This window comes from Sus scrofa, chromosome 1 (assembly GCF_000003025.6).
Source record: "Sus scrofa isolate TJ Tabasco breed Duroc chromosome 1, Sscrofa11.1, whole genome shotgun sequence".
In the NCBI taxonomy this organism is placed as follows: domain Eukaryota; kingdom Metazoa; phylum Chordata; class Mammalia; order Artiodactyla; family Suidae; genus Sus; species Sus scrofa.
Genome location: NC_010443.5, coordinates 88,333,955 through 88,359,642, shown reverse-complemented (window position 1 = coordinate 88,359,642; position 25,688 = coordinate 88,333,955). Strand labels below are relative to the sequence as shown.

The 25,688-nt window shown below is 42.7% G+C and overlaps 1 protein-coding gene across 2 annotated transcripts in view; it reads left to right on the top strand.

The window, feature by feature from the left end:
- Positions 1-25,688, top strand: part of MEI4 (meiotic double-stranded break formation protein 4) — a 210,153-nt gene that overhangs the window by 39,430 nt on the left and 145,035 nt on the right. For both annotated transcript variants that reach the window (XM_021092258.1, XM_021092267.1), the window contains one exon: positions 578-823. In XM_021092258.1, the coding sequence (XP_020947917.1) occupies positions 578-823 (246 nt within the window). The remainder of the gene's footprint in view (positions 1-577; positions 824-25,688) is intronic.

Genomic DNA, 25,688 nt, shown 5'->3' with positions numbered 1-25,688 from the left:
TGTGTGTCTCTAATGTGAACCACTAAATGGGAGTTCCTGTCATGGCTTAGTGGTTAATGAACCTGACTAGTATCCATGAGGATGTGGATTTGATCCCTGACCTCTCTCAGTGGGTTAAGGATCTGGCGTTGCGTGAGCTGTGGTGAAAGTTGCAGATGCGGCTTGGATCCTGAACAACCAGCAGGCAGCTGTAGTTCTGGGAACCTCCATGTGCTTAAGGCGCAGCCCTAAAAAAAAAAAAAAAAAAAAAAAAGACAAAAACACCCCCAAAAAACAAAAACAAAGAACCCATTAAATGCATTAATGTGTGCTTTTAGTATTCCACAAATTTGTCAGATTGTCAGAACCTACATTTTGAATCTTAATTGCACTCAGTGTGCACGTGTTTGCGTTTTCCTTCTGCATATTTTTTTTTCCACACTCTCTTCAGTTCCTGAGAATTTTTTTTCCACTCTTTGGCCTCAAGTTGTAAACTTATTAATTAGTGTTACTCTGCAAAATCAATTGTGAGCAAATGAAATGTACTGCACAGGCTAAAAGGAATTTCTCTTAACTTTCTCCTCTTGTTAACTGATAGGGAAAAAAGCCAGGATGGATGATCAAGCATGGTTTTTGAGAACTTCAAAGCTGGCCTTGGCTTTGGCAATTATCCGCTCGAAACCAGCAGACCAAAGCAGCAGAGAATACACGGAGCATCTCGCCAGGGTGGTGTCAGGGCAAGAATCAAAGTGGAGATCAAAAGTCGAAGCCTTGGAAGCCGAGGTCCTGCAGTTACGTCAAAAACTTCTTCTGAGCAGGATTTGTTCAGGACCCATTAAGACTGGTGAGTGGATGAAACTGCCTGTTGGGAATATATCAGTCTATTTTATTTCAGCTTCCCAGTTACTTAGAAATTTATTAACCAAAACAACAAATTGTTTAGTTTTCTAAAATTAGACTTCTTGTCTTGTCCATATCTTTTACTTCTAGTCATTCAGTAAAAAGCTCATTGCCACTTTCTAATGAATGGGGCTACACTAGACATGGGTGATGGAGTTGGAGAATGAAGACTGTCTACTTGTGGAGGCAGATTGTTTTAAGCTTACTAGAGAAAATAATTTTAAAATCTCATTGTTCGTCCATATGATTTGACTCTGTATTTTATGTTGCTCTTATAGTAACATAATTCCTCCTGCAGTCCTTTATCCAGTACCTGCTGTGGACCAGGCACCTGGTGGTGAGTAAGGACCCAGAAACAAGTGGGAGGAGATGCTGCCTTTACCATTAAGTGCGTACATTCTATTAGGGAAAGCAGACCTGGAGGCAGTTAGCTCAGATGTGATGAGCGTTATTGTAGAAAAGCTGACAGAGTTCAGAGGAGGAAGCCGTTCTTCCTGTCTGGTTTCTGGAAAGGTTTCTCAGGGTCTCTGCACTGGTAGGGAGATGGTCAGAGCTTGCAGCATCTGTGAGCTAGGGTAGCAGTATACCGTCCCATTCAGCAAGCTATAGGGACCAGAACACCACAAGGTGGAGATCCGATGGGGGAGGGGAAGAGAGGTGAGTTAGGACCAGGTTCAGAAGGGCTTTGGATGTCAAACCAAGGAAAATCAATCCCCATCAGTGAGTTGGCCAAATGACATGTAATCTCCATAGGACCCATAAGAGAAAGAAATAGGACCACAGTAATTACGAGTAACAGGGAAAACCAGGACCCATTTGGACAGACTGGAGCCTAGGTGCACCTCGTTCGTTTAGGAGGTGTTCAGCTTTTTGACTTAGAGCACTGGCCCTTCTGTCATGATTGCGAAGCATGTTCCTGGTGATGTGTTAAAGATAAATATCAGATCATCTTACTCCTTTGCCTAAAACCTTCCCCAACTTCCCATGGAGCCTCAGGCTGGATTCCCACTTGTGAGGCTGTGGTGATTTCACCTCCACTCCCTGGATGCAGGTTCCTTCCCTCCAGGCATCATCCCCTTTGGCTTCTTTCAGCCTCTGTGGGCTCCTCCTGCCTCGTCTTGGCAGTGCACCTCCCATTGACTCTGTGGAATAGAGTGACCAGGTGTCACTGACCGCTGCATGCACCCAGCACCCCACAGTAATTGTTTACCCAAGCACCCACTATGGGTCATGCATTTACTGTCTTACTTGGCTGCTGCCTTATCCCCTGAGCTGGAATCTGGGTGTGCTGAGGAGAGCATCTGTGCTTTGCTCAGCACTTTCTACCTGTACCCACCCAGAGTCTGACTTGCAGAAGGTGCTCAGTGCATATTTGTCAAATGAAGTGGAGCACTGAGATGTCCTGGCAGTGAAAGGAGACAAGGAGGCAGGTTCTAAAACGGTTTACCAAAGCTCAGGTGACGAGTGATGAGTTGGAACTAGGACTGTGATGGGGAGAACTAGAAAGAATGACTCCAGAGTAAACATTTCAGACATCTGTGGGTGAGTTCAGAGGCGGGTAAAGGGAGTGAGAGGCATCTAGGATAATTGAGGTTCTAGTCCTAGTTTATTAAGTTGATTGTGATAATGCTTGGAATCCAGATGGTGAGCACAGAGATAAGCTTCTCAGATAAAAGGTGGGGTCCGGGTTTGTCTGAATGTGGGCTAATCCCTGAGTTTACAGGTACTACCTAAAAGGAAGGTAGAAGTATGGTCCAAAAACTCAAAGAGGCAGAACTGGCTGGAAATATAGACCCAGAGTAAGGATTCACTGGTATTTAAGAAATAGTAACATTATCACTGTCAAGGAGGCTCGCGGGGTGGATGACGCATTAATGAGGAGGGTGCAGGTTCTGACATCCCAGGGTTGGGCAGAGGAACCTGAGCCACTGGAAGGAGTGCAGCTGTCATGTTAGGGTAGGCAGGTGTTGGGGACCCAGGCCTGCCTTGGGATACACACTAACGTCAGGAAATCTCAACAGCCTGATTCCCAGCTGTGACTAAAACCTCATGATTGTGTGATCAAAATAGTGTCACATGATATAAGGCCACACTTGCCTCTCTGGAGGCTTTCCAGGAAATGGCCTCTTTGAGAATACCTGTGGATGGCAAAAGAAATCAATTTTTCTTAATTTTTCTGTGCAGTCATATGATCAATATAACCACACCCATGTAAAAATGCCCAGTATTATTGAACTGTGACTGTCACAAACAACCCTGATCCCCAAGCAATTTTTGGCCATTATGGGTCTGTTTACATCCCTGATACTGTGGGGTAAGTGATTTGTTTGGGATGTGTGTACCTAACAGTGAGAACCTTGCTAATAACTTGCTCTTACACTGAAACTGTGCATTCCTAGTGCCTGTGAGAGACATTTTCAGATATCAGGTAATTAAAAGCTCTTTTACTCACAGCAGGGTTGCAGGTAAAGTGTTTCATTGCAGATGTTTGAAAGTAATCTGTATCTGCATCTGTTAGCTTACACTTAAACAATGAGGACTGCAGGGATAGCTAAATGGAGTCACTGTTAAAGGGGAAAGAAAAGACCCAAGAAAGGGGGTATTCAATTGATAGGAAGAAAAAAGAGAAACATAAATGGCATTTAAAGATGGATCAGGAGTTCCTGTCATGGCTCAGTGGTTAACAAATCTGACTAGGAACCGTGAGGTTGCGGGTTCGATCCCTGGCCTTGCTCAGTGGGTTAAGGATCCGATGTTGCCATGAGCTGTGGTATAGGTTGCAGACTCAGCTCAGATCCCATGTTTCTGTAGCTCTGGCATAGGCTTGGCAGCTACAGCTCCGATTAGACTCCTAGCCTGGGAACCTCCATATGCCGCGGGTGCGGCCCTAGAAAAGTCGAAAAGACAAAAAAAAAAAAATAATAAAGATGGATCATTTGAAAGATTGACACGCTTTGCTCTAAGGAAACTCCACCCCTGAAAGTCAAACTATTTTATAGATGTGTTTATATTATTAGAAGTTTCTTTCTGGAATTTTCACGCTTTTTTAACACATGCAGCTAATTTCCATTGTTCAGAGATCACTGGCCTTCAATAAATGGTGATCAGAATGCTTCCTGACAGATTGAAATGCTAGGGAACTTAATTTACAGCGTCAACTATCCATTAAAGCAGCAGAGCAACCCATAATTAAATAAAGCAGAATTTAAATTACAAAGTAAACAAATAAGGAAGTATTATATGGTTTATATAGTACTTCAGGAATTCCATTATTTCTTTATTCTGATTTATTTTTCTACAGCTTCTTAAAGAGAAATATTCTTCTTTATTGTATTTATTAAAGAGGGTCTAGATTATGCAGAGAAATGATAAATAGAACTTGTTCTTAGAATTATGCCACATTTTAATTTTACCTAAATGTTCCTTAGTAGAGGAAAGAAGAAAGGAGGGAAGTAGGGGAGGAAGGAAGGAAAGAAAGAAGAGGAGGGAGGGAGGGAAGGAAGGGAGGAAAGAAGGAAAGAAAGGAAAGGAGGAAGGGAAGGAGGGATGGGAGAAGGGCAAGAAGAAGGTTGGATCAAAGAAGCCCATATATTCAGTGCCACATGTCTCAAAACCTTCTTGGTGATCTGTGGCAGACAGGTTAGTTATCTACTCAGTAGTCAGCTTCTTTCTTCCTTAGTAAAGGCACTCCAGTTTTGTTTTGGTAGACATGTGCCCATACCCAATGAGTTAATCCATTGAAAGGCTTAGACTTGTTTTGCCAGTATTTTTCTAAGGTTGGGCAGGGATCAATGAAAGATGCAAAGGAAACTTCAGAGCTTTTAATAAAAAGCGCCTTTTTGTGTCAAGAGATTGAAACCCATGAAAGATGGCAATTTAAAAATGTTTTTGCTTCAGCCACTTGTTTCCTGTATGGGTGCTGCCACATGAAGATGTGATGCCTGGAACTGCAGTAGCCATTTTGCAGCCATGAGGCAGTATTGAAATATTAATGTCAACATGCTAAGGATGATAAAGAAGGAGGATGAAAAGAACCTTGGTCAACCTTAACATTGCTGAGCAGCCAAAGCAATGCTAGGATTACTTTATGAAGAATTTTTACGAGATAAACAATGATCTATGCCATTGTTATCTACAAATTCTCTTCCTTCTACATGAGCACATCCTAACTTAAAGAATGGGGAAGTGGTGGGAATAATGAATAAATTATAGAGCTCCTTTTTCTCCCAAGAATCTGCTTGATCTATAAGGGAGAACATAAGGAAAAATACTATGTTCTTTTATCTAGCACAACTTCCTGTCAAATGATTGCATTATAATGTTGGTGAGGATTAAGCTGGGGTCTGAGTGGTTTCCTGAGGGAGATCTAGAGCGTACAGATTGGCCAGGAAGACATTATTGGCTGTTCTTAAGTGTTGACTAGGGTTTGAATGGGATATGATGATGACAAGTCCAGGGCCTTGTCAGTGGGGAAAATGGCCCAGGACTTCAGGAAGCAGATTGAGGGTCTAAGATTTGAGTTTGTGTATATGTGTGAGTATGGGGCAGATGGGGGGAATCTGGACAATTGCTGTGATACTTACATAGTACTTTGGCTTTCACAGGAGAAGTGGAGGTATATGCTTTTCCCTACAATTTAAGCACTCAGTATCTGCATAAATGAGCAACTGGCCAAAGTGAAAAGAAAGTAAGAGCAAATCAAACCAAATCAAGTCATTGATTTACCTGTTTATTGAGTAAATGCACATTGAATCAGGGGCTCAGGAGTTGCACTGCAGGCCTGGAGTCGGGGGACATGATGGGCAGAACAGCTGTCAGTTTAGGTTGAACTTAGTTCTTTCTAGTTTGGGGTCCTTGGGAACAACAGCCTGACGAGAGGGCTGTGGAAGCTCCCCTGTCCTTCTAGCTGACTTGCTCAAGTTTGTCTGCACTCCTCTGCTATTCTTCTTACTGTTTTATAACCTGAGGAGCAAACTCTTACCACTCTGCTGCCCACCTGAGGCCCTGCTAATCTTTCCTGTAAGTCTGCATTTGGGAAAATCTTCTAGGTTTTCTAACTAGACTGGTGTTGATGATGCGCGGGAGCAGGGCTGCATGTCATGGTGGTCCTGTGTGTAACTGTAGCACCCAGCCTGGAGCTGGTATTGGCTCCTGGCTCTCACAATTCTGGTCCCTGCTTCTCAGCTTCTGTCCCATTCCTTCCTTCTCAGCTGTTTTAGACCACATATGAGGAGACGTTGCAAATACTAGACTTGTATTTGGTCTCTAGTGAAAGGCTATATAGTAATTTAAAGTAAACATATAATTGTACATTAAAAATGCTGGAGTTCCCATTGTGGTGCAGCACAGTCCTGGAGCTCAGCATTTATATGCTGGGACCTTATCTGTTTTACAAATGCTGAAAGAACATGGAAAATGAATTCATAACACTTCCTTCTTCACCTAAGCTTCTATAGTATCAATTGTCAAATATAATAATAATGGAAATTTGACTAAAATTGCAGTTGAATCAAAGCATACATGCATAATGTACATAAACATGAGAGAGCATGTCCTTAATTTCATATGATCTCTAGTGAAAGGCTATATAGTAATTTAAACATATAATTGTACATTAAAAATGCTGGAGTTCCCATTATGGTGCAGCAGAAATGAATCTGATGAATATCCATGAGGACACAGGTTTGATCCCTGGACTCACTCAATGGGCTAAGGATCTGGCATTGCCTTGAGCTGTGGTGTAGGCTGAAGACATGGCTCAGACCCTCTGTTGCTGTAGCTGTGCTGTAGCCAGCAGGTACAGCTCCAATTTGACCCCTAGCCTGGGAACTTCCACATACTGTGGGTGCAGCCCTAAAAAGCAAAAAACAAAACAAATAAAACAAATAAAAAATGCTTTACTTGTTATGTATAAAAATTGAATGAAACTTTTGACATGAGAGACCATCAAAGAAATTGAAGTTAAGGCTTAAAAAACTCAGAATATCAGATGGTTGGTAATGATGAGGCAATAATTTAGAAATATAAACACATTGATTATGCTCACAGGAACTGGCTCTGGTAGGAATGGTGAAGATAAGGAGTAAGGAGGGCCAAACCGGGCCTGGCACAGAGATGAATCCTGGAACTTCAGAGGATGGGCTTGAGCAAGGCAGCCGAATGTTCCATGGAGTGTTCCAGATGGAAATCATCCATCTTTCCCATCTCCTCCTGTACCAGGCCCCGCATCTCACTGCACGAGATAACCCACACTGGGTTTCAGGACACATCTGCATGTCAGATCACGCCCCACTTGTGGGTATCGCTGGATTCCCACCACCTCTCTGCATTCCCAGTACCATTGCCTTGGCCTTGTCTGAAAAATTCCACCTAGACTTCACATCAATAGCTGTAGCCTTGCTGTGTTCAAATAAAAACTGCAGCCCAGACTCAGGTCTTCTCACTTACCTTAGGCTGAAGCCCCCCATCCTTAACACGGGCTCCCAGCCTCTTCCCCTCGTGGTACTTGCTCCCCTCTGCAGCCCAGCCTCTCACCACTATGTCCTCCACATTCTACTCTGTGCCACACAGTCTCTTCCACTTCCTTGAATTTGCTCCAGGCTTTCACACGTCGTTCCTTCTGGAGGGTATGTTTTCCCTCTCCTTGGGTCTACCCGGGCACTGTCCTTTTCTTCTAATGTTATTTAAAATCCCTTCTGTCTTTCATTGACTGGCCCCCACCCCAACTGGATTTAGATTCTCCTGCTGGGGGTCCCCATAATAGTCTATGCTGTTCACAGCACTTGAGCTAAATTACAAGTGTTTAACCAGCCAGTCTTACTCATGGGACTTATACTCCAAGCTTGTAGGGTCTGCATCTTTTCTCATCACCACTGTATTTCTAGAATAGCATGGCGTCCCACCATGGAGGGGTTTTTTTGGTGATATTTACTGACTGAATAAGTTTAGATAAGGCTTATGTGAGTGTTAATACATGGAACAAAGTGTTCTTGTCAAACTCTTGTTGCTGGAGACCTACCAAACCCCTTAGTGATGAAGGAAGGATCAGAGAGCAAGACCCAACATCCTGGGAAAGGGGACCCACTCATTAGGGTCAGTTACCAGGGCCCCTCCATCGAGGGAGGCAGGCAGACACTTAGCAGTGGAAATCAGAACAGAGTAAAGGAAGAACATCAGTGTTGACCTCGCCTCTGCAGAACAAAAGCCAAAACTTCCCAGAGTACTTGGGTGTTCCTAGGTCTTTGCTCATTGTGACTTTCTTTTGAATAGTTTAACCTGTAGTGAATTTTAATCTAGTCCTTACATTTAAGATTTATTTATTTTTTGCAGAGTTTTTTTTGTTTGTTTTGTTCTTCTTTTTGGCTGCACCTTTGGTACATGGAATTTCCCAGGCCAGGGATCAGATCTGAACCACAGATGCAGCAACACTGGATCCATTAACCCACAGTGCTGGACCAGGGATTAAATCCACACCTCTGCAGTGACCCAAGCCACAGCAGAAACAATGCTGGATTCTTAATGTGCTGCCCTAAAGCAGAAGCTGTCTATTTTTTGCAGGTTTTCTTTGTGTCTTTAAATACAAAGAAAACCTGCAAAACCTACAGCTGTTGGTGTTCAAATTTTAAGATTCAATTGGGAATTTGAAGGTACCTTGAGGATTCTGGCTTTCCTATTTTCATCCTAAACATTCTCAGTTTTCTCTTTTTAGGTAAACATTGTGCAGTGAATAGAATCCAGGTAGATAGCTGTGGACAGTAGCTGAGAGTTGGAAAGTTAATGGAATGACGTCAGTTCCGTGATCCAAGCTAGGGAATGGGCCGATGAGGATAGGCCTGAGAGTCTGCATTTCTCAGGTAATAAGCCCTCAGGTGATGTCTGTGGTGTGGTCTGAAGACCACGATGTGAGGAATAGGCACTGGGGACTCGTGTGTGTGTGTGTGTCGGGGGGGGTGGTGGTGTCTGTGAAGGAAGGAAAAGTGATAGGTTGGTAGTTGGGAGGGTGCAGGTGGAGGAAAAGTTTTCTCATTGTTAAGATGGAAAAGACACCAGTGCCCTGGTACTTTGGTGGAAGGGATTAGCAGAGAGAGGAAAGGGGGAGATACAGAGGGAAGAGGAGAATAGCGGAATCAGAGGTGAGCAGAAAGAGCAGAAAGTACAGAGCATGAGGGAGAGATGGGCCCTGGGCCCTGAGAAAGAGGGAAGAGGTTACCTTAATCTGTGTTCTTGTGAGCTCATTCCTACAGTTCTTCCAGGAGCTTGCCTTTAAAGCTCTCCCCCAACCCACTGTCCCTTCTTCCTAACTCTGTCTTCTGGTTCTTTTGTTTCTCTTTCAAACTGCTTTAGGATTTTCTTAAACTGTTTTTTTCTTTTTCTTTTTATGGCCACACCTGCGGCACATGGAAGTTCCTGGGTTAGGGGTGTAATCAGAGCTGCAGCTACCGGCCTGCACCACAGCCACAGCAATACCAGATCTAAGCTGCATCTGCAGTGTACACTGCAGCTTACAGCAATGCTGGATCCTTAACCCACTCAGTGAGGCCAGGGATTGAACCCACATCCTCAGAGACTACTCGGGTTCTTAAACCACTGAGCCACAACGGGAACTCCTGGATTTTCATTCTTTCATTTCTTTCCCTGCTGTTTCACCTGGTCTAAGTCACTCCTGCCTCTTGGCCTTGGTTCTAAAGGTAATGGCATGAGGAAAGCAAGTTAACTAACTTGCCCGAGGATAAAAGCGTCATAAATGGAGGGAGAAGCATGTAGAATCCTTATACAATGCCTTCCTGGTACTTAACAGTGTTTTCTTTAACCAGTGGTTCTCAAACTATGGTCCCCAGACCAGCTGCATCAGCATCAGGTGAGGATGTGGCCCTTACTGGAGCCAGAAACCCTGGGGGTGGCACCAGCAACTTGGGTCTTACCCAGTCCCCCCAGTGATTCTGATGAGAACTGAAGTCTGAGAACCACTGATTTAAACACATAAACATGAAATATATGTTCAGGGAATGTAATGAGATGGCTCCAGAAAAGGCTCAGTAAAAACGTATTCATCGCCTGTCCAAGATGTCTGACTATAATAAATCAGGAGGGATTCGTGGGCACGCCTCTGAAAGATTCCTTCATACCAACCGATACCAAAGAATTGAGAACATGTTCATTTATAGCCTGATTAGGCTGAGGCTGGTAGTAGAACTTACTAGCAAACGAATGAACAAATGAATAAAATAGTAGTGTTGATTTCAACATGACTGTTAACGACCATGTTTGATTCTGTTCCATACTATTGATTCTGTTCGGTGAAATATGTATGCAAACATAACAGGCATCCAGGGATTGGGTGTACTGTGGGGTCTTGTTCTAGGAGAGCTTCTCTCTCTCCCTGCTTCCCCCCACCGCTTCACTCTATCCTGCTTCCCTCATCTCTTCCTAACAAGCATCCTTTGTGCAGTCATAGAGGATTCTGAATACATGCCATATTTTCTGTATATAATATGTGTAGAGTAAGGCAGCTCCCCTTTTTTGTCAGGGAAAACATTTCTTTCTTTTTTTTTTTTTTTTTTGTCTTTTTAGGGCCTTCCCTATGGCATATGGAGATTCCCAGGCTAGGGGTCGAATTGGAGCTGTAGCTGCAAGCCTATACCACAGCCAGAGCAACATCAGATTCCAGCCACATCTACAACCCACACCACAGCTCACGGCAATGCTGGATCCTTAACCCACTGAGCGAGGCCAGGGATCGAACCTGCGTCCTCATGGATGCTAGTCAGATTCATTTCCGCTGAGCCACGATGGAAACTCCAGGAAAATATTTCTTATATCTATTTCAGGCCATGTTAGAGATATATTGTAGGGGAAAATACTGCATAGGAAAAGCAGTATACTGTATTGTAGATTCTAGTAGAAAACCTTAAATTCTGATTATGTAATACTAATCCTTAAAAAAGTATATAATGTACCACAGCCAAAAAGAAATAGATTGCTGTCAATGAATGCTAGCATGTTGCAGGCAACAAGATAAAAAACATGGTCACACAAGTCTAACATTGCATTATATTCCAGGTGATTCTAAGAGTCAGAGTGGCTAACCTGATAGCAAATGAATTCGGATGAATTCCTAGATGGAATATGAAGACAAAGGACTAATTCAGAAGGAAGGGCATTTTTACCCATTTCTTATTCTGCATGTAAATGGTCTTTTCAGTTAAATCTCCTGTTTAGGAGACCTCATTTGTGTGGTTTTTAAAAATTAAATTGCTTGTAATCCTTTCTTAGAGTTAGTGTAAAAGTTAAATCCTGAGTTCCTGTTGTGACTCAGTGGTTAACAAACCCGACTAGTATCCATGATGACGCAGTTTCTATCTCTGGCCTCGCTCAGTGGGTTAAGGATCCAGTGTTGCCGTAAACTGTACATAGGACACAGACGTGGCTCAGAGATGGCATTGCCGTGACTGTGGTGTAGGCCTGCAGCTGCAGTGCCAATTGGACCCCTAGCCTGGGAACATCCATATGCCACAGATGCAACCCTAAAAAGACAAAAGACAAAAAAAAAAGTTAAATCTATTGGAAGGTACTTCGCTTGGGTATTGTGCTAGGGCTAGAGCTTCCTGCAGACACAAAGAAGAGCCATTCTTTCACACCATCAATTATTTCATAGTAAGTGCACAATAATTTTTCTTGTTTTTGGTCTATCCTATTTCGAAGTCAGAGAGAAATATTGCTTATGTGCTTTTAATTCATTCAGGTCATGTTTGCCAGCTTTTGCACTTTGAAATAAACAGGAAATAAGATTGCTTCCAGAGAAAGCTGCTCCTTATGCTTTCAAAGGAAACATTTTTAAATGCTTTCAGCTTTAAGCATTTCTCATTACTTTTTTAATTAGAAAGTCACATGAAGGAGTTCCCACTGTGGTGCAGTGGGTTAAGAGTCTGGCTGCAGCAGCTCAGGTCACTGCAGAGGTGGTGGTTTAATCCCCAGCAAGGTACAGTGGGTTAATGCATCCAATGTTGCTGCGGGGTAGGTCACAGCTGTTGGTTAGATTCAGTCCCTGGCCTAGGAACTTCCATATGCTGTGGATGCAGCTGGAAAAGAAAAAAAAAAAGTCACATGAACAATGAAAACTAAACTTTTTTTGCATCCTCCCTCAGTGCTTGATTCAGTGCAGTCTTACACACAGTAGTGTTTCTTATTTCTTCTTAAATTATCACTTTAAATTATTGCCCCTGACTAGGCTTAAAAATATGTGTAGCAGAAATAATTTTTGAACTAAGGTGAGATTTTCTCTGTAAAATATAATACAGACAAAATGCTAACATTTTAATTTAATGCTGAAAAAGTAACTGGTAGAAAATTAAAAATTAAATAATGCTTTGATCTTTCCACATACTTTTAATTGTATTGGGAGTTTCTTCTAGTTTAACAATAAAACAGAATGTGCAGAGTTTAAGCATCTTTCCTCTTTCCCTTGTTATGCTAATAAATGATATTTTTTTCCCCTGGAATTTAGTATAATTTGTCCACTTTTTCTCTAAAATAATATTTTTTTGATTGAATTTATCCTTCAACCCAGGTCATACAAATGAGGTGACATTTTGCATATTTAAGTCCTGCTTTTATTAATTGTTGTGCCTTTAGTGACTCTGCTGTTATTTCTACCTCTGTATCTCATGAAATGTTTATCCTCATCTGGTGTTTTTTTCCCCTTGTGAATCATAGGGCATCTCCTCCTATCTGTCATTTCCAAGCAGGAATCAGTCCAAAGTAGGCCAGGTCCTTGCTGGTGGGCTGCTTCGTGCGGCCGCACAGTTCTCTGAAGTATGACAGGGTGAGAGATACAGCAGGAACTGGCCTGAGGGCTCTGGGCCTCAGGGGTTTGTACGTTTCCAGTCCCTGTGAAACGTCTCTTTAAAGAAGTGCTTTGTCTGTGCTCAGACAACAGTGATAGCAAACATAGGCTCTCAAATTTTTGTAAGCTATTGCTGTGTGCAGCGAGGCCTTGTGTATCCACAGGTCCCTGTGAAAAATAAAAGTGCTTTTAATCAGATGTTCAACTGATGATTTTAAAACTTTATTTTTAATTAAAAACATTTTTTTTTCTTTTTCTTTAGGGCCACACCTGCGGCATATGGAAGTTCCAGCCTAGGGGTCGAATCAGAGCTGCAGCCAAGGTTCTACGCTACAGCCATAGCAACACCAGATCGGAGCCATGCCTGCAACCTACACCATAGCCCATGGCAATGCCAGATCCTTAACCCACTGAGTGAGGCCAGGGATCAAACTCACATCCTCATGGATACTAGTTGTATTCTTAACCTGCTGAACCACAATGGGAACTCCCAGTTTTTGTTTTTAAAGTGACTTTCTGAAAGGCTTGTTCTCTTCAGTGCGGAGAGATCTAAGGCTCAGCTGTTAAAGATCTTGATGCCTGGGCAGCACCACAGACCAGTGACATTAGAGACTTGTGGTTGCCAGGGGGGAGAGGGGGAGTGGGATGGACTGGGCATCTGCTGTTAATAGATGCAAACTATTACCTTTGGAGTGGATAAGCGTTGAGATCCTACTATATAGCACTGGGAACTATATCTAGTCACTTATAATGGAGCATGATGGAGGATAATGTGAGAAAACGAATGTATATATATGTGTGTGACTAGGTCACTTTGCTGTACAGTAAAAAATTGACAGAAGAGTGCAAACCAGGTATAATGGAAAAAATAAAAATCATTCAAAAAAAAAAAAAAAAAGAATCTCTGGGGTCCATATGCTTTTACAATCCCTAGGTTATTCTAAAGAGCAGCCAAGATTGAGAAACTCTGATTTAAGGCCAGCTTTTATTTTCTGTGTTCAGCCTACATGCCGTTTGTTCCAGTTTTCATTGCTAAGCCCACCTAGTTTCACCACCCTTAACTTATTGTAGGTGCTGCATTTATTTATTAGAAAGAGTAGAACTCACTGATATTGGCCCTTTGGAGGAGATTTCATCCACACTAATTTGCTCTCATTATGTGATCTGGGAGCTTGGGTGACACTGGTGATCAGGGACGGTGGGTGTGGGGGCAGCTGGGGGAAGGGCCATTCCCTTGTCTGTGTGCATTTTTGCATTGCTACTGGCCTTGGGGGGCCATTGAGTGGGACCCTTGGGGAACAGTCTTCTGGGTGAATAGTGAGCAAGTGTAAAATGAAATGGCATTTTTCCATCTTTTTTTTTTTTTTTTTTTTTTTGTAAGGGTGAAAAGTAGTAGTAGACAGCTTTTCCCAGCCTCTAAAAGAAGTAGCACAAGAACGTCATTTTTAAAATTAGGGCATACTTGTATTTCTCCTTTTCCTTCAGTATTATTTGTTTACTTTGCTGTATGTAGCTTATTGAACAGTTTCTGGTATGCTTTTGAAATGAATCTGCTTAGGTTATTGCTGTAATTATTACACCGTCCAGGGTCCTTGAATTAGCAGTATACTCAGGGGTCCAGGATGAGTTAAGACACCTCTTTGGAAAGAATCAAGTATCATTCCTTCTTTTGGCTTATATTTGCAGGTGAAATCTTATTGGCAACGCTGTGGCATATTTCTGAGAAACCTGAGACCAGTTGATGCAGAGATATTTTCTATTGCATGATTTATAAGTAAATATTTAATTAACAGAGTACTTAATATATATATGTACCCACATATGTATGTGGGTACATATATATGTATGTGTGTATATATGTGTGTGTATATATATATACTTAAAAAATATACACAACTTGGGAGTTCCCGTAGTGGCGCAGTGGTTAATGAATCCGACTAGGAACCATGAAGTTGCGGATTCGATCCCTGCTCTTGCTCAGTGGGTTAATGATCCGGCGTTGCTGTGAGCTGTGGTGTAGGTTGCAGACGTGGCTCGGATCCTTCGTTGCTGTGGCTCTGGCATAGGCTGGCAGCTACAGCTCCGATTAGACCCCTAGCCTGGGAACCTCCAAATGCTGTGGGAGCAGCCCAAAAAATGGCAAAAAGACAAAAAAAAAAAATATATATATATATATACACACACAACTTGAAAGTTGAGAATTAAGTTTTATTTGAGGCAAAATGAGGACTGTAGCCTAGGAGGCAGCATTTCAGATAGCTCTTAAATACCATTCCAAAGAGGCAAAGAGCAAGGGGGGAAGGTCAGTAAACATGTGATTTTGGTGAAGTAGGAGGTAAGTTCAGTCATGCACAGATTTTGCAGAAGTTGCTGCTAGTCTCCTGAAAGTTACAGTTAGTCACCAGGAGGAGATGACTAATGCCCTGAAGGATTGTCATGCTTTTCTAGATATGAGGAGATGCAAGAATTGGTCTCATAATAGCTTCTCCTGAAAATAACTATCTGAAGACCTGTTCTGGCAGTTTTCCCAGACCACAGAGTGCCTCATTCCTGGTCCCCACCTGAACCCTTTTGGGGGGTTGAGGTTCAGCAGCTGCAGTGGCTCATGATTCAGTCTGTGTAGAGGCAGATGGCAAGTCCTGGTCTCCAGTCCACATATATATTCACACAACTACATAAATAACACTTTAGTTAAAATTTCACTAAACATTTTCTGGGAGCATAGTCTTACTTCATGTATTCTGCTTTTGATGCTGTTAACAACTTTACCAAGAATTCTAAGCGACTAAAATTATATAAATAATTAGAATATTACCTTTTAGATAGTTATAAAGTAAATGCTTCCCCCCCACCTCGTCCCAACCAACCAGCTAAAATCTTCAGTATTTACTAGAAGGTAGTAGACACTGCGTTTGAATGGCTTGAGTATTATGATTTCTGTTTACCAGAAGGTATCTTGAAAGTGAGTGGAAGTGATGTGATTTTAACATTCAATTCTAACAGGTTTGAACAAGGAAAAGGACAATGCCTCGCACACCATGCTTAGTAGAAAACACTTGAATTCACTAATGAGTGGTTGTTATCAGTATCTAGCACCCTGTAGCTGCTCAGTGATTAATTGATGAATGAACATGCATAAATAAGTGAAAAAAGAACAAAGGGAGAGGAGGTACTATTGATGGGAGGAAGGGCTGCTGAGGGCAAATTCTGGAGGAAGAGAAAGTATTGGAAAGAGCGTGGAGTTGGATGAATCCTGATTGAATCCCAACTCTCTGGGCATTCGCTCAGTTCCTTTAGGCAAGTCGTTTACCTGCTATGAGACTCAGTTTCCTCCTCTGTAAAATGAGGAGGAGGAGGGAGGATAATGATGGGCCATGGCTTGGTCCCAGGCTTCCTGACACACAGACACAAAATAAATAGTAGTTTTCTTCCTTGGCTTGATAGTCTCATGGGAATTGTCATCGATTCCTTGACACCAGAAGACTTAATGTTTCTTGTGTTTTGTTTTGTTCTGACATTAGTTTTATGGTTTAATTATGCCTTGCAAAGACCGGGAGCTAGCAGATTATTCTAATGCGAAAGGAAAGCACAAAGTTGTAAGGATGCATGTATGTTTTTCTTTCTAGTAGTGAAGTTGAGTAATTGGTATCGTTGCTGTGTTCTCAGTTCAGTCCAGTAACAAAAGCGGATGCTCCTTGGTGTGCTGGAGGCCTGACAGTATGATTTCATTAGCAGCTTAGAAAATTCTGTAGGAATTTAGCTGTCATCGTGTTTAATTATTTCAGGAGTTCCATTAAGGGAAGTAGATTTTTGTTCTCTGTCCTGTCTCTATATTGTTGTAAAGAAATTCTCATCCTCTTTCTATTTTTTTGTTCTGATTTCTCAGTCATATAATTTTCAGTGTTCTCCTTCCATAACAAACTGTGTGAGTTGTCTCTATCTTCTGTAAAACATTATGTCTCCTTGACTATTTTAGGAGCATCCTAGAGGTCAACTGCCACCTGTTTTTGCCTCGGCAGTGTTTCCTAAGCTACAGTTCAGATGAGGTTTTCAGCAGTGGTAGCACCCATTGTCTGGGAACAGATCGTGTTCAGTCCTTTCCCTGTCATGAACCCAGAATTTCTCCCCAGTCCTCTGTGCTCTTCCCTCTGTGCCTCCTCCTCCGGGCTCCAGCTCCACCTTCTCAGGCACCTGCCTCTTGTGCCATTGTCTGTGCTTCTTCTGTATGTAGAAGAGTCCTTAGTGAAAGCTCTGTGGTCCCTTGACATGCCTACTATGTGAGTCTTTCTGGCTTTTCCTTAATTCAGACTGATTCCTGTAGCATCATCTGCATCAGCTAAGACACACATGCATTTGGCTGTGTGGGAGTGCTCATTGTTGGCCTGTCTTTTTCTCCTTCTCTGATGGCAGGAGGCCATGCCTTATTTACCACTTGAGCCCCCTCACCCCTTACCCCAGTGTCTTTCCCTTGTGGTACCCAACATGTGTTGGATGAATTAAATTTAACACAACATAAGCTCTGTAAAATCATCTCAGCTGGCAATGCAGGTTGTACTTAGTTTGGTTTATTTTCTCCCTGAAAAGTGTGCATTAACTCATTTTTTAATGGTAAGAGATTATGTTGCTCTTTCAGTCAAGTTTATTTAATTTCCTAGATCACTGATTTTTACAATGAGCAATGGATGGATGAACCATAATGCTAAAGCTATGCTGTACAGCCTTGCAAGTCAGGAAAACCAGAACCACAGAGAGTGGACTTTATTTTCAGGAGTATCACAATAGTAAAAGTCAGGGGAAATTGAGTTCTGCTTGGTTAGCAATGAGGGGTCTGCAGAAAACTGACTTTGAGCTTTCCTTTTAAACCTCAATATATTTTAATCATAATTGACAGTGTAATGATTGACTATTTGAGCTCTCCATGGTTATGCCTCTTTTAGCAGAATTACGACTATTTTTATTCTATCGTCTTATACTAGAGAACAGGCTCTACAGAATTAAGTAATGTGACTTTCGGCCATATCCATATGTTCTCACAGAGTTGTCATTTGGGGCTTTGCTGGCAGATAGGCTGAACTTAAAAAAGACTGTTAGCACTGGAGATGCATACGTCTCCAGACTGTGGCGTGTGAGTGACTCTTGGTCTTCATAACAAGCCTATAATTAGTTCACATACTTAAGGCATGTGATGAGCTATTATGTCATCTGTCAAATGTTTTATTCCTTGGTGAAGTGCAAGGCATCTAATTCTTAGATTTAAAATTGGCCAATTACAATATTTTTTTTTTCTATTCCTGGGTTGTCTGGCAGTGTAGGGGTGTTGTCAATGGTTTCAGGTAGCCTTGGGAGTTTTGAAAGACTCATTTATGTGATTCCACAGTGAGACAATCTTTTCACCACTGAGCTTTCATAACCCTTTTCTTGCGATGCTGTTTAACATTCATATAGCAGGAACCTCTGAGCACCCGCCTTGCACCTGGCACTGGGGCGAGTGTTTGGGATGCAGTGGTGAGACTGAGGTTGGAGTTTACAGTCAAAGAGAGAAGACATAACATATTATGGCAGATTCGTGGGAGTCCATTTCAGAGGAGTCTGATCTGATCTAAGCATCATAGAAGGCCTTCCTAAGGAGGAACATCTAAATTAACATCTGAAAATTGGGCAGTAGTCAGTCAGAATAGATGGGTTTAGAAGGAGTAGGAGAATATTCTCAATAGAACTGAAAGAAAACGAAGTGTGGAGGCGACTGTAGCCAGAGGAGTAGTTTTCAACCTTGGCTACACATTAGAATCACCCAAAGAGTTTGAGAAAATTCCATGCTTTGGCCCCATTCGGAGAGACTTTTGGATGCTTTGAAAGCTATAAGTGAGATATTTTAGTGGGTGAGTAATATGATACAGTTGTGGTTGAGATTGTCACTGGGTTTCAGCCTGAGGCAGATTGGAGAGGCTGAGGCTGGCTGGGAAGAGACCCAGAGAGACACTGCATTGAACCAGTCAGCAGTGGGAAGGAGCCTGGATGAGGCTGCAGTCAGTTGGGATGATGAACCATGATGGGAATAAAGGCGATTTTGTGGGTCTGTTCAGGCTGTTATAACAAAGTATCAAACCCTGGGTGGCTGGTAAACAGACATTGATTTCTCACACTTCTGGAGGCTCAGAATTCCCAGATCAAGGTTCAGGCAAATGGTGCCTGAGGTGGGCTTGCTGTCTGAATCATGGATGGGACCTTCTCCCTGTGTCCTCCCATGGTGGAAGGGGCAAGGGAGCCCTCCAGGGCGTCTTCATGAGGCACTGATTCCATTCTTGAGGGCCACACCCTCACAACCTCATCACCTCCAATGGCCCTGCCTCCTAAACCACATCACCTCAGGGGTTAGGATTTCAGACTGTGGATTTTGGAGGAGACATGAACATTCAAACCACAGAAGTGGGCAAAAGGAAGAGAGAAAAATGGCTAGTTAGTTAGGAGAAGATCCCAAGTTAGTGTCATATAAGCCAAATGAAGAGAGTTATTTGAGGAGGAAATGCATGAGGTGAGAGATCATTCAAGGTGGGAACTGATGACTGTCCATTTATTCAAGTGACCAGGAGATCCTTTGTCCAGTAGCAGCTTTGCTGAGTGAATTAGAGTGTGTATGGAAGACCATCCACAGGCAGTAGTGACCAGGAGTGTGGTTAGGAAACACGCGAGGGAAGAGATGGCCTGCGTGTGAGCCTGAAGGACACCTCAGTAAGTGGGTGTCCACGGCCCAGGAGGGGAAGAGCACCTGAGGTTTGAGTGTCCAGGCTCAGAAAAAAAGGTCTCTTATGAAATTTGGGCTTTAGTTTCCAATAATGAGGAGATAGTAAAAGGTTATATACTAAGACTGGTGTTAACTGTTAACTCAACAGCAAGATGTTGATTGCAGGTGAGTAGAGGAAACCAGGAAGCAGGAAAGCCTGATAGGAGCAGATGGTGGCGTTCTAAGTAGAGGATGAGGAGGGCATGGGCTAGGGTGCTGACAGGAGAAGGAAGAGGTGCCAGGTGATGCATTTTGAAACAATTAAAAATAGTGCTGCTTATGAATAACCGCTGTAGGGAGAGGAGAAAAAGAGAGTGTTCAATCTTGAGTTTAAGATTTTGAATTTGGTGGTTTGAAGAAATAACTTCTTCCTTGATGACAGTGACTTGTGTAAGTGCTGTTTATTGATATAGTTGATCATGAGGTCAGAATTATTTCACATTTGGTGAGGGAAACATAACATGTATTTAAAGAACTAGTAGTTATTTATCTATTTATTATAGTTGATTTACACTGTTCTGTCAATTTATGCCATATAACAAAGTGACCCAGTCATTTATATATATATATAAACTTTTTTCACACTATCCTCCATCATGTTCCATCACAAGTGACTGGAAGTAATTCCCTGTGCTATACAGCAGGATCTCATTGCTTATCCACTCCAAATGCAATAGTATGCATCTACTAACCCCAAACTCCCAGCCCTCCTCCTTGGCAACCACTAGTCTGGTCTCCATGTCCATGATGTTTTTTTTTTTTTTTTTTTTTTTTTTTTTTTTTTTTTTTTTTTCTGTAGAAAGGTTCATTTGTGCCACATTTCATTTTAGATTCCAGATATGTGATATCCTATGGTATTTGTCTTTCTCTTCCTGCCTTACTTCACCTTAGTATGAGACTCTCTAGTTCCATCCCTGTTGCTGCAAATGGCATTATTTTGTTCTATTTTATATCTGCATAGTATTCCTATATGTGTGTGTGTATATATACCACATCTTTGTAATCCATTCACCTGTCGATGGACATTTAGGTTGTTTCCAAGTCTTGGCTATTGTGAGCAGTGCTACAATGAACTTAGTGGTGTATGTATCTTTTTCAGTGAAAGTTTTGTCCAGATGTATGCCTAGGAGTGGGATCGCTGGATCATATGGTAGTTCCATATTTACTTTTATAAGGTATTTCCAAACCGTTTTCCATAGTGGTTGTACCAATCTACATTCCCACCAGCAGTGCAGGAGGGTACCCTTTTGTCCACACCCTCCCCAGCATTTGTTATTTGTAGACTTACTAATGATGGCCATTCTGACCATTGTGAGGTGGTGTAGTTTTGATCAGCATTACTTGGATAATTAGTGATGATGAACATTTTTTCATGTGCCTGTTGGCCATCTATATGTCCTGTTTGGAAAAATGTCTGTTCAGGTCTCTGCACATTTTTCAGTTGGGTTGTTTGGCTTTTTTTTTGGCTGTTGAGTTACATGAGTTATTTGTATATTTTGGAGACTATGCCCTTGTTAGTTGCATCACTTGGGCCTAATCTCCAGCATTTATTTTATTTTCTTTTCTTCCCCATTACAGCCACACTTGTGGCATATAAAGGTACCTAGGCCAGGGGTTAAGTTGGAGATACACCTGCAGGCTTATGCCACAGCCACAGCAACACTGAATCCTTAACCCACTGAGGAAGATCATGGATTGAACCCGTATCCTTGCAGAACTTATGTTGGGTACTTAACCCACTGAGCCACAGGGGAATTCCTGACCTAGCATTTGAAAGTGTCTTTTTGGTACCAGCAAGATCCGTTGTTAGACTCCTGTTGGAGTGGCAGCTCCATGTGAAAGGGAGAAAGGACATCTAGAATGTGAGTGGTGATTTCTGAGCCCTGCAGGGTCAGAGAGGGTCTTGGAGCAGAGTCTACCAACCTGGGTCAACAGAATTTATGGGAACTCTCAGAACTAGGACACACTAGGTAAACATATCAAGGCTCTGAAAGTCACTAGTAGGATAACCGGTGTGTTTTATGGCTCATATAATAGTTCCTCCACTTGGGAAAAGCATTATATTCAGTCATCAGAACTGAAGATTAAAGGGGATTTTATAAATGTTTTGTATATCCTAGGACCGTGAGATCATTTCCTTGGAGAAGCCTGAGTTATTTGAAGATATAACACTTACTTGGGGCAGACTGAACCGATCCTGATTCAGAAATAAATAAGAGGGGATATTGGAAGGTAGTATTTCCCACTATGGTCGTAAAGAAAATTATATTTTAAGTAATCCTAGCAAAATTGCTTGCATTTTGTGGTATTTTTTCTTCCTTCTGTTTCACTGAAAGCAATTTCCTTAGTATCTGTGATTATCAGTAAGGTTTTAGAAAATAAATTGATTATAATATTGCCCCCTAAGTTTTTGATAGCTTCTTAACAAAGTCTGAATTTCACAGACTGCTTTTGATTTGTAACATAGACACTAATAAGTGCACTACCATCTTGAAACCAGAACTGATAACTAGGAGCCTAAGGCAAGCTTTCAGAGATGTCCTAGGCTGAGGAAGGCCTTATTACTGGGGAGCAGCACAGATTTGGATGTGGAGCAGCCCCAAAGCAGTTTCCTGGCCAAGGTCTCTCTCTGTTTGATCTGAATAGGTTCATGTCAGTTAGACAGAAACTGACTCCATACTAAGATACTTGGCTCAGTATCAAGCGGATCCATGGCCACATCCAGACAAAGCTGCAATGACAGATTCACTGGCTGCTCAATTCCTGATAAGATGGGTGCCATTTATCTTTTGTTTGTTTGTTTGTTTGTTTGTTTTAGGGCTGCACCTGAGGCATATGGAGGTTCCCAGGCTAGGGGTCGAATCAGAGGTGTAGCCGCCGGCCTACACCACAGCCATAGCAATGCTGCATCACAGCCATGTCTGCAACCCACACCACAGCTCACAGCAGTACCAGATCCTTAACCCATTGAGCGAGGCCAGGGATCAAACCTGTATCCTCATGGATACCAATCAGATTCGTTACCGCTGAGCCACAGTGGGAACTCCAAGATGGATGTAATTTAGAGAGTGGGATTGGAGGTAAAAACATTGGAAGATGAATTAAAATTGGAGACTTCTTTGTGTGTTTGCTCAGGTGTGATATATTAAACACACAATTTAGGTGGATGTTTAGTGGTTGGAGATTACAGGTAACTGAAAATTGGTGAAAAGACCCACAGATCTGTTTGTATACAACACTGAGCCTCTCATAAAATAGCCAAAATAATCAAGTGCATACTTAACTCTATGGTATTTGTTCAGTACTGTGCTGGATTTTCAAGGCTGGCAAAGGAGAAAAAGTTTACCTGCTGCCCATTGCAGTTGAGGGTCTGATTGGAGAGGTAAATGCTCCTGAGAGAGTTACATGTGAAGATGCTGCCCCTGATGTATATATATATTTGTTTTAGGTTAAATTTATTCACATTTATTCATTGATTGATTAATGATACACTTCCTTATTCCATAAAAAAAAAAAAACTTGATTTCTAGCATGGTGATGAAAACAAATGAAACAGAATTAATATTCCTATGGGGGCATCAGACAATAACAATAAGCAAGAAAAAGTCTGGGAGTGTTCAAAGTCCTGGAGACTAACCTAAGCCTTGTGGATAAGACTGAATGCCTGGGGTGGGACTGCCCACTTAGACAGGAGTCAAGGCAGCCTCCTGCAAAGGGAGCGTTGGCACTGACTCCTGAAGGGCAGGCTCAGCCCAGTGGCCCTGAGGCAGGAAGTAGCCAGTGTGCTCAGTGAGCAACACTGGCCAATGTGGGGAGCGTGAGTGAGGAATAGGGGGCGGGGGGGGGCGTGGTCAGGGAATGATGTCGGGTTTGTGGGTGGGTTTGAAGTACATCAGGGAACCTCTCATCAGCATTGAGCAGGGCATTTTCAACTTCTTGCTCGGGCTGCCACGTGGAGAACCTCTGTGGGAGGAGAGGCAGGGCTTCTGAGTAGAAGTGCAGGGTGTCGTCCATATGGGGTGTGATGCTGGCTTAGGATAAGGCAGGAGGCAGATGGCTGGAATAGACCAGCTCAGCCTTTGCAAAATAAATGATTCAGTGGCAAAGGTGAGCCCCCAAGAGGGAGTGGAAAAGCTAAACATGAACTAGACATGACCATAGAGAGGGGAAGAAAGGCATTTTTGGGAGCCTGGAAGGGGAGAGTGGTGTGGCCTGTGTGTGCAGGGATCACTGCCCTGCTATCCAAAGAAAGAAAAACAGGCACAAATCAACCCAAGGGGGGAGCCCTGATGCTGGAATCACCAGTGGGGCTGGGGCAGCGGGGCTTTAAAAATATGGCTCTCTGGTCCCCACCCCTGGGATCTGGATGTACTTAGTGTAGGGTGTGGTCTGGTACATCACTGAGTCCACTGGGCAGGCAAGATGGAAACCACCGATGTAAGGCCTTCAGTGTAACTTCTTAGAACTAGGAGACTGAGCCCAGCAATGCTAATGAAGCAGGCTGAATGTATGATTTGGGATTAGAGCAAAGAGGTGCTTGTGAGATGTGCTCAACTATGGGAGTCCTCTGAGATGTTTATGTAAAGCACAGGCCCCTGGAACAGTTCCAGAGAGACAGCGATTACCTGGGCCTAAGAATACGTGCATTTGCCATGTTCTCTTTATGGTAATGTAGGTTGTGGAAACACCAAACTGGGTAAAAAAGCTCAGTGCTTCTACTATCTGATAAAGGGAGTGAAGTGGACACATCTGGTGGAAAGGAATGTAAACCTCTATTGTCTGGCAGGGTAGCTCAGGGACCAAGCTAGCTTCAGAGCTTCATCTCAGGAGTGTACCTGTCAGCAGGTGGAACCCTCTGGCCAAGAGCTGAAGTCAAAGCAGCTCCTTCAGTGGGTCATTGGAAGACACGTTCAGGCAGATCCTTTTGGGAAGAGGCTTGGTCATGGAGATATCAGAGGAGTGTGTGATCTCCACAGGAAAGTCAGCGAAGGAGACTGTAGGGAGCTTGGCATTCACAGGATGGGGAGGCCAGTGAATGTAGTATATTGCTGAGGTCAGTCATTTTATTCTTTCTGCCAATTCCTCACAGTGTTCCTAACAGCACACACTGATGAATGGAAATGATGCAGATGCAGTCACTGGCTCACATGATGGCGGGTTGTGTTTTCACGGTTTTGATCTTATTCTGTGGGGCTGTGATCTTGGCATCAGTAGGTGTGTCCACCATCTCTCAGCCTTGTGTTTCCCATTTGTTAGGAAATAGAATGAGCACTCTGCATCTTACCTATACTGCACCTCTTTGCCTCCTGAATGAATGCCTTTGGAGAGAAGTTACTGCTTCTTACAGGCTCCTAATTTTTTCCTGATACCTCTCTTCCCACTAATGCCTTTCCTTCCTTGTGTTCATTTATTCAGACCCCTTTTTATTCATTAGTTAGCTCTCCGGTCTGAACAGTGTGAAGATTACAGAGTGCTGAGGTCTGAGCCCTGCCCAGGGGATCACGCAGCCTGTTGGGAGCAGAATGTATCACTTTTGCATCCAGTGAGACTCTATGGTCCGAGGGAGATGCTGATGTTCACAGGAGAGACACAGAAAGTGATTACTTTGCCTTAGAGAACCAGGCCCTTTAATAGTCTTTTTGGAGGAAGTTGCTGACCTTGAAGGATGGGTAGAATTTAGAAAACTCTGGATACTAGAGTATTTCAGGCAAGAAGGAACAGCGTAAATCAGGGACACAAGAATCTACTGGCAAAAGGTTTAATTTGACATACAGAGCATGAAGAGGTATTCTGGAAAAAAGACGAAAAACGAGGGTCAGAGTCTATTAAGAAGACATGTGACAGCCAGTGGAAAACATACTTTATTCTGTAGGCAGGAAGGGGCCTTTGGAGATTTTTCCAACAGGAAAGTAGAAGGAAACTAACATTTATCGGGCATGTACTATGCATGTGCCAAGCAGTGTACTTTCTGAAAGTGATTCCTTTAGGTGATCTGAAGGGTGAGACTCTTCAGGCAGCATAACTGAGCTGCTGTGTTTAGAATTGTTGGAGGAGAGAGGAGGCTGGAGACAGGGACATCACTGTCATAGCCCAAGTCTTTTATGTAATTATTTTGCCATAGAAATGAGGAGGTGATATAAGAGACTTTTTTACTGAGTAATATTTATTGAGCTCTGGGAAATAGCA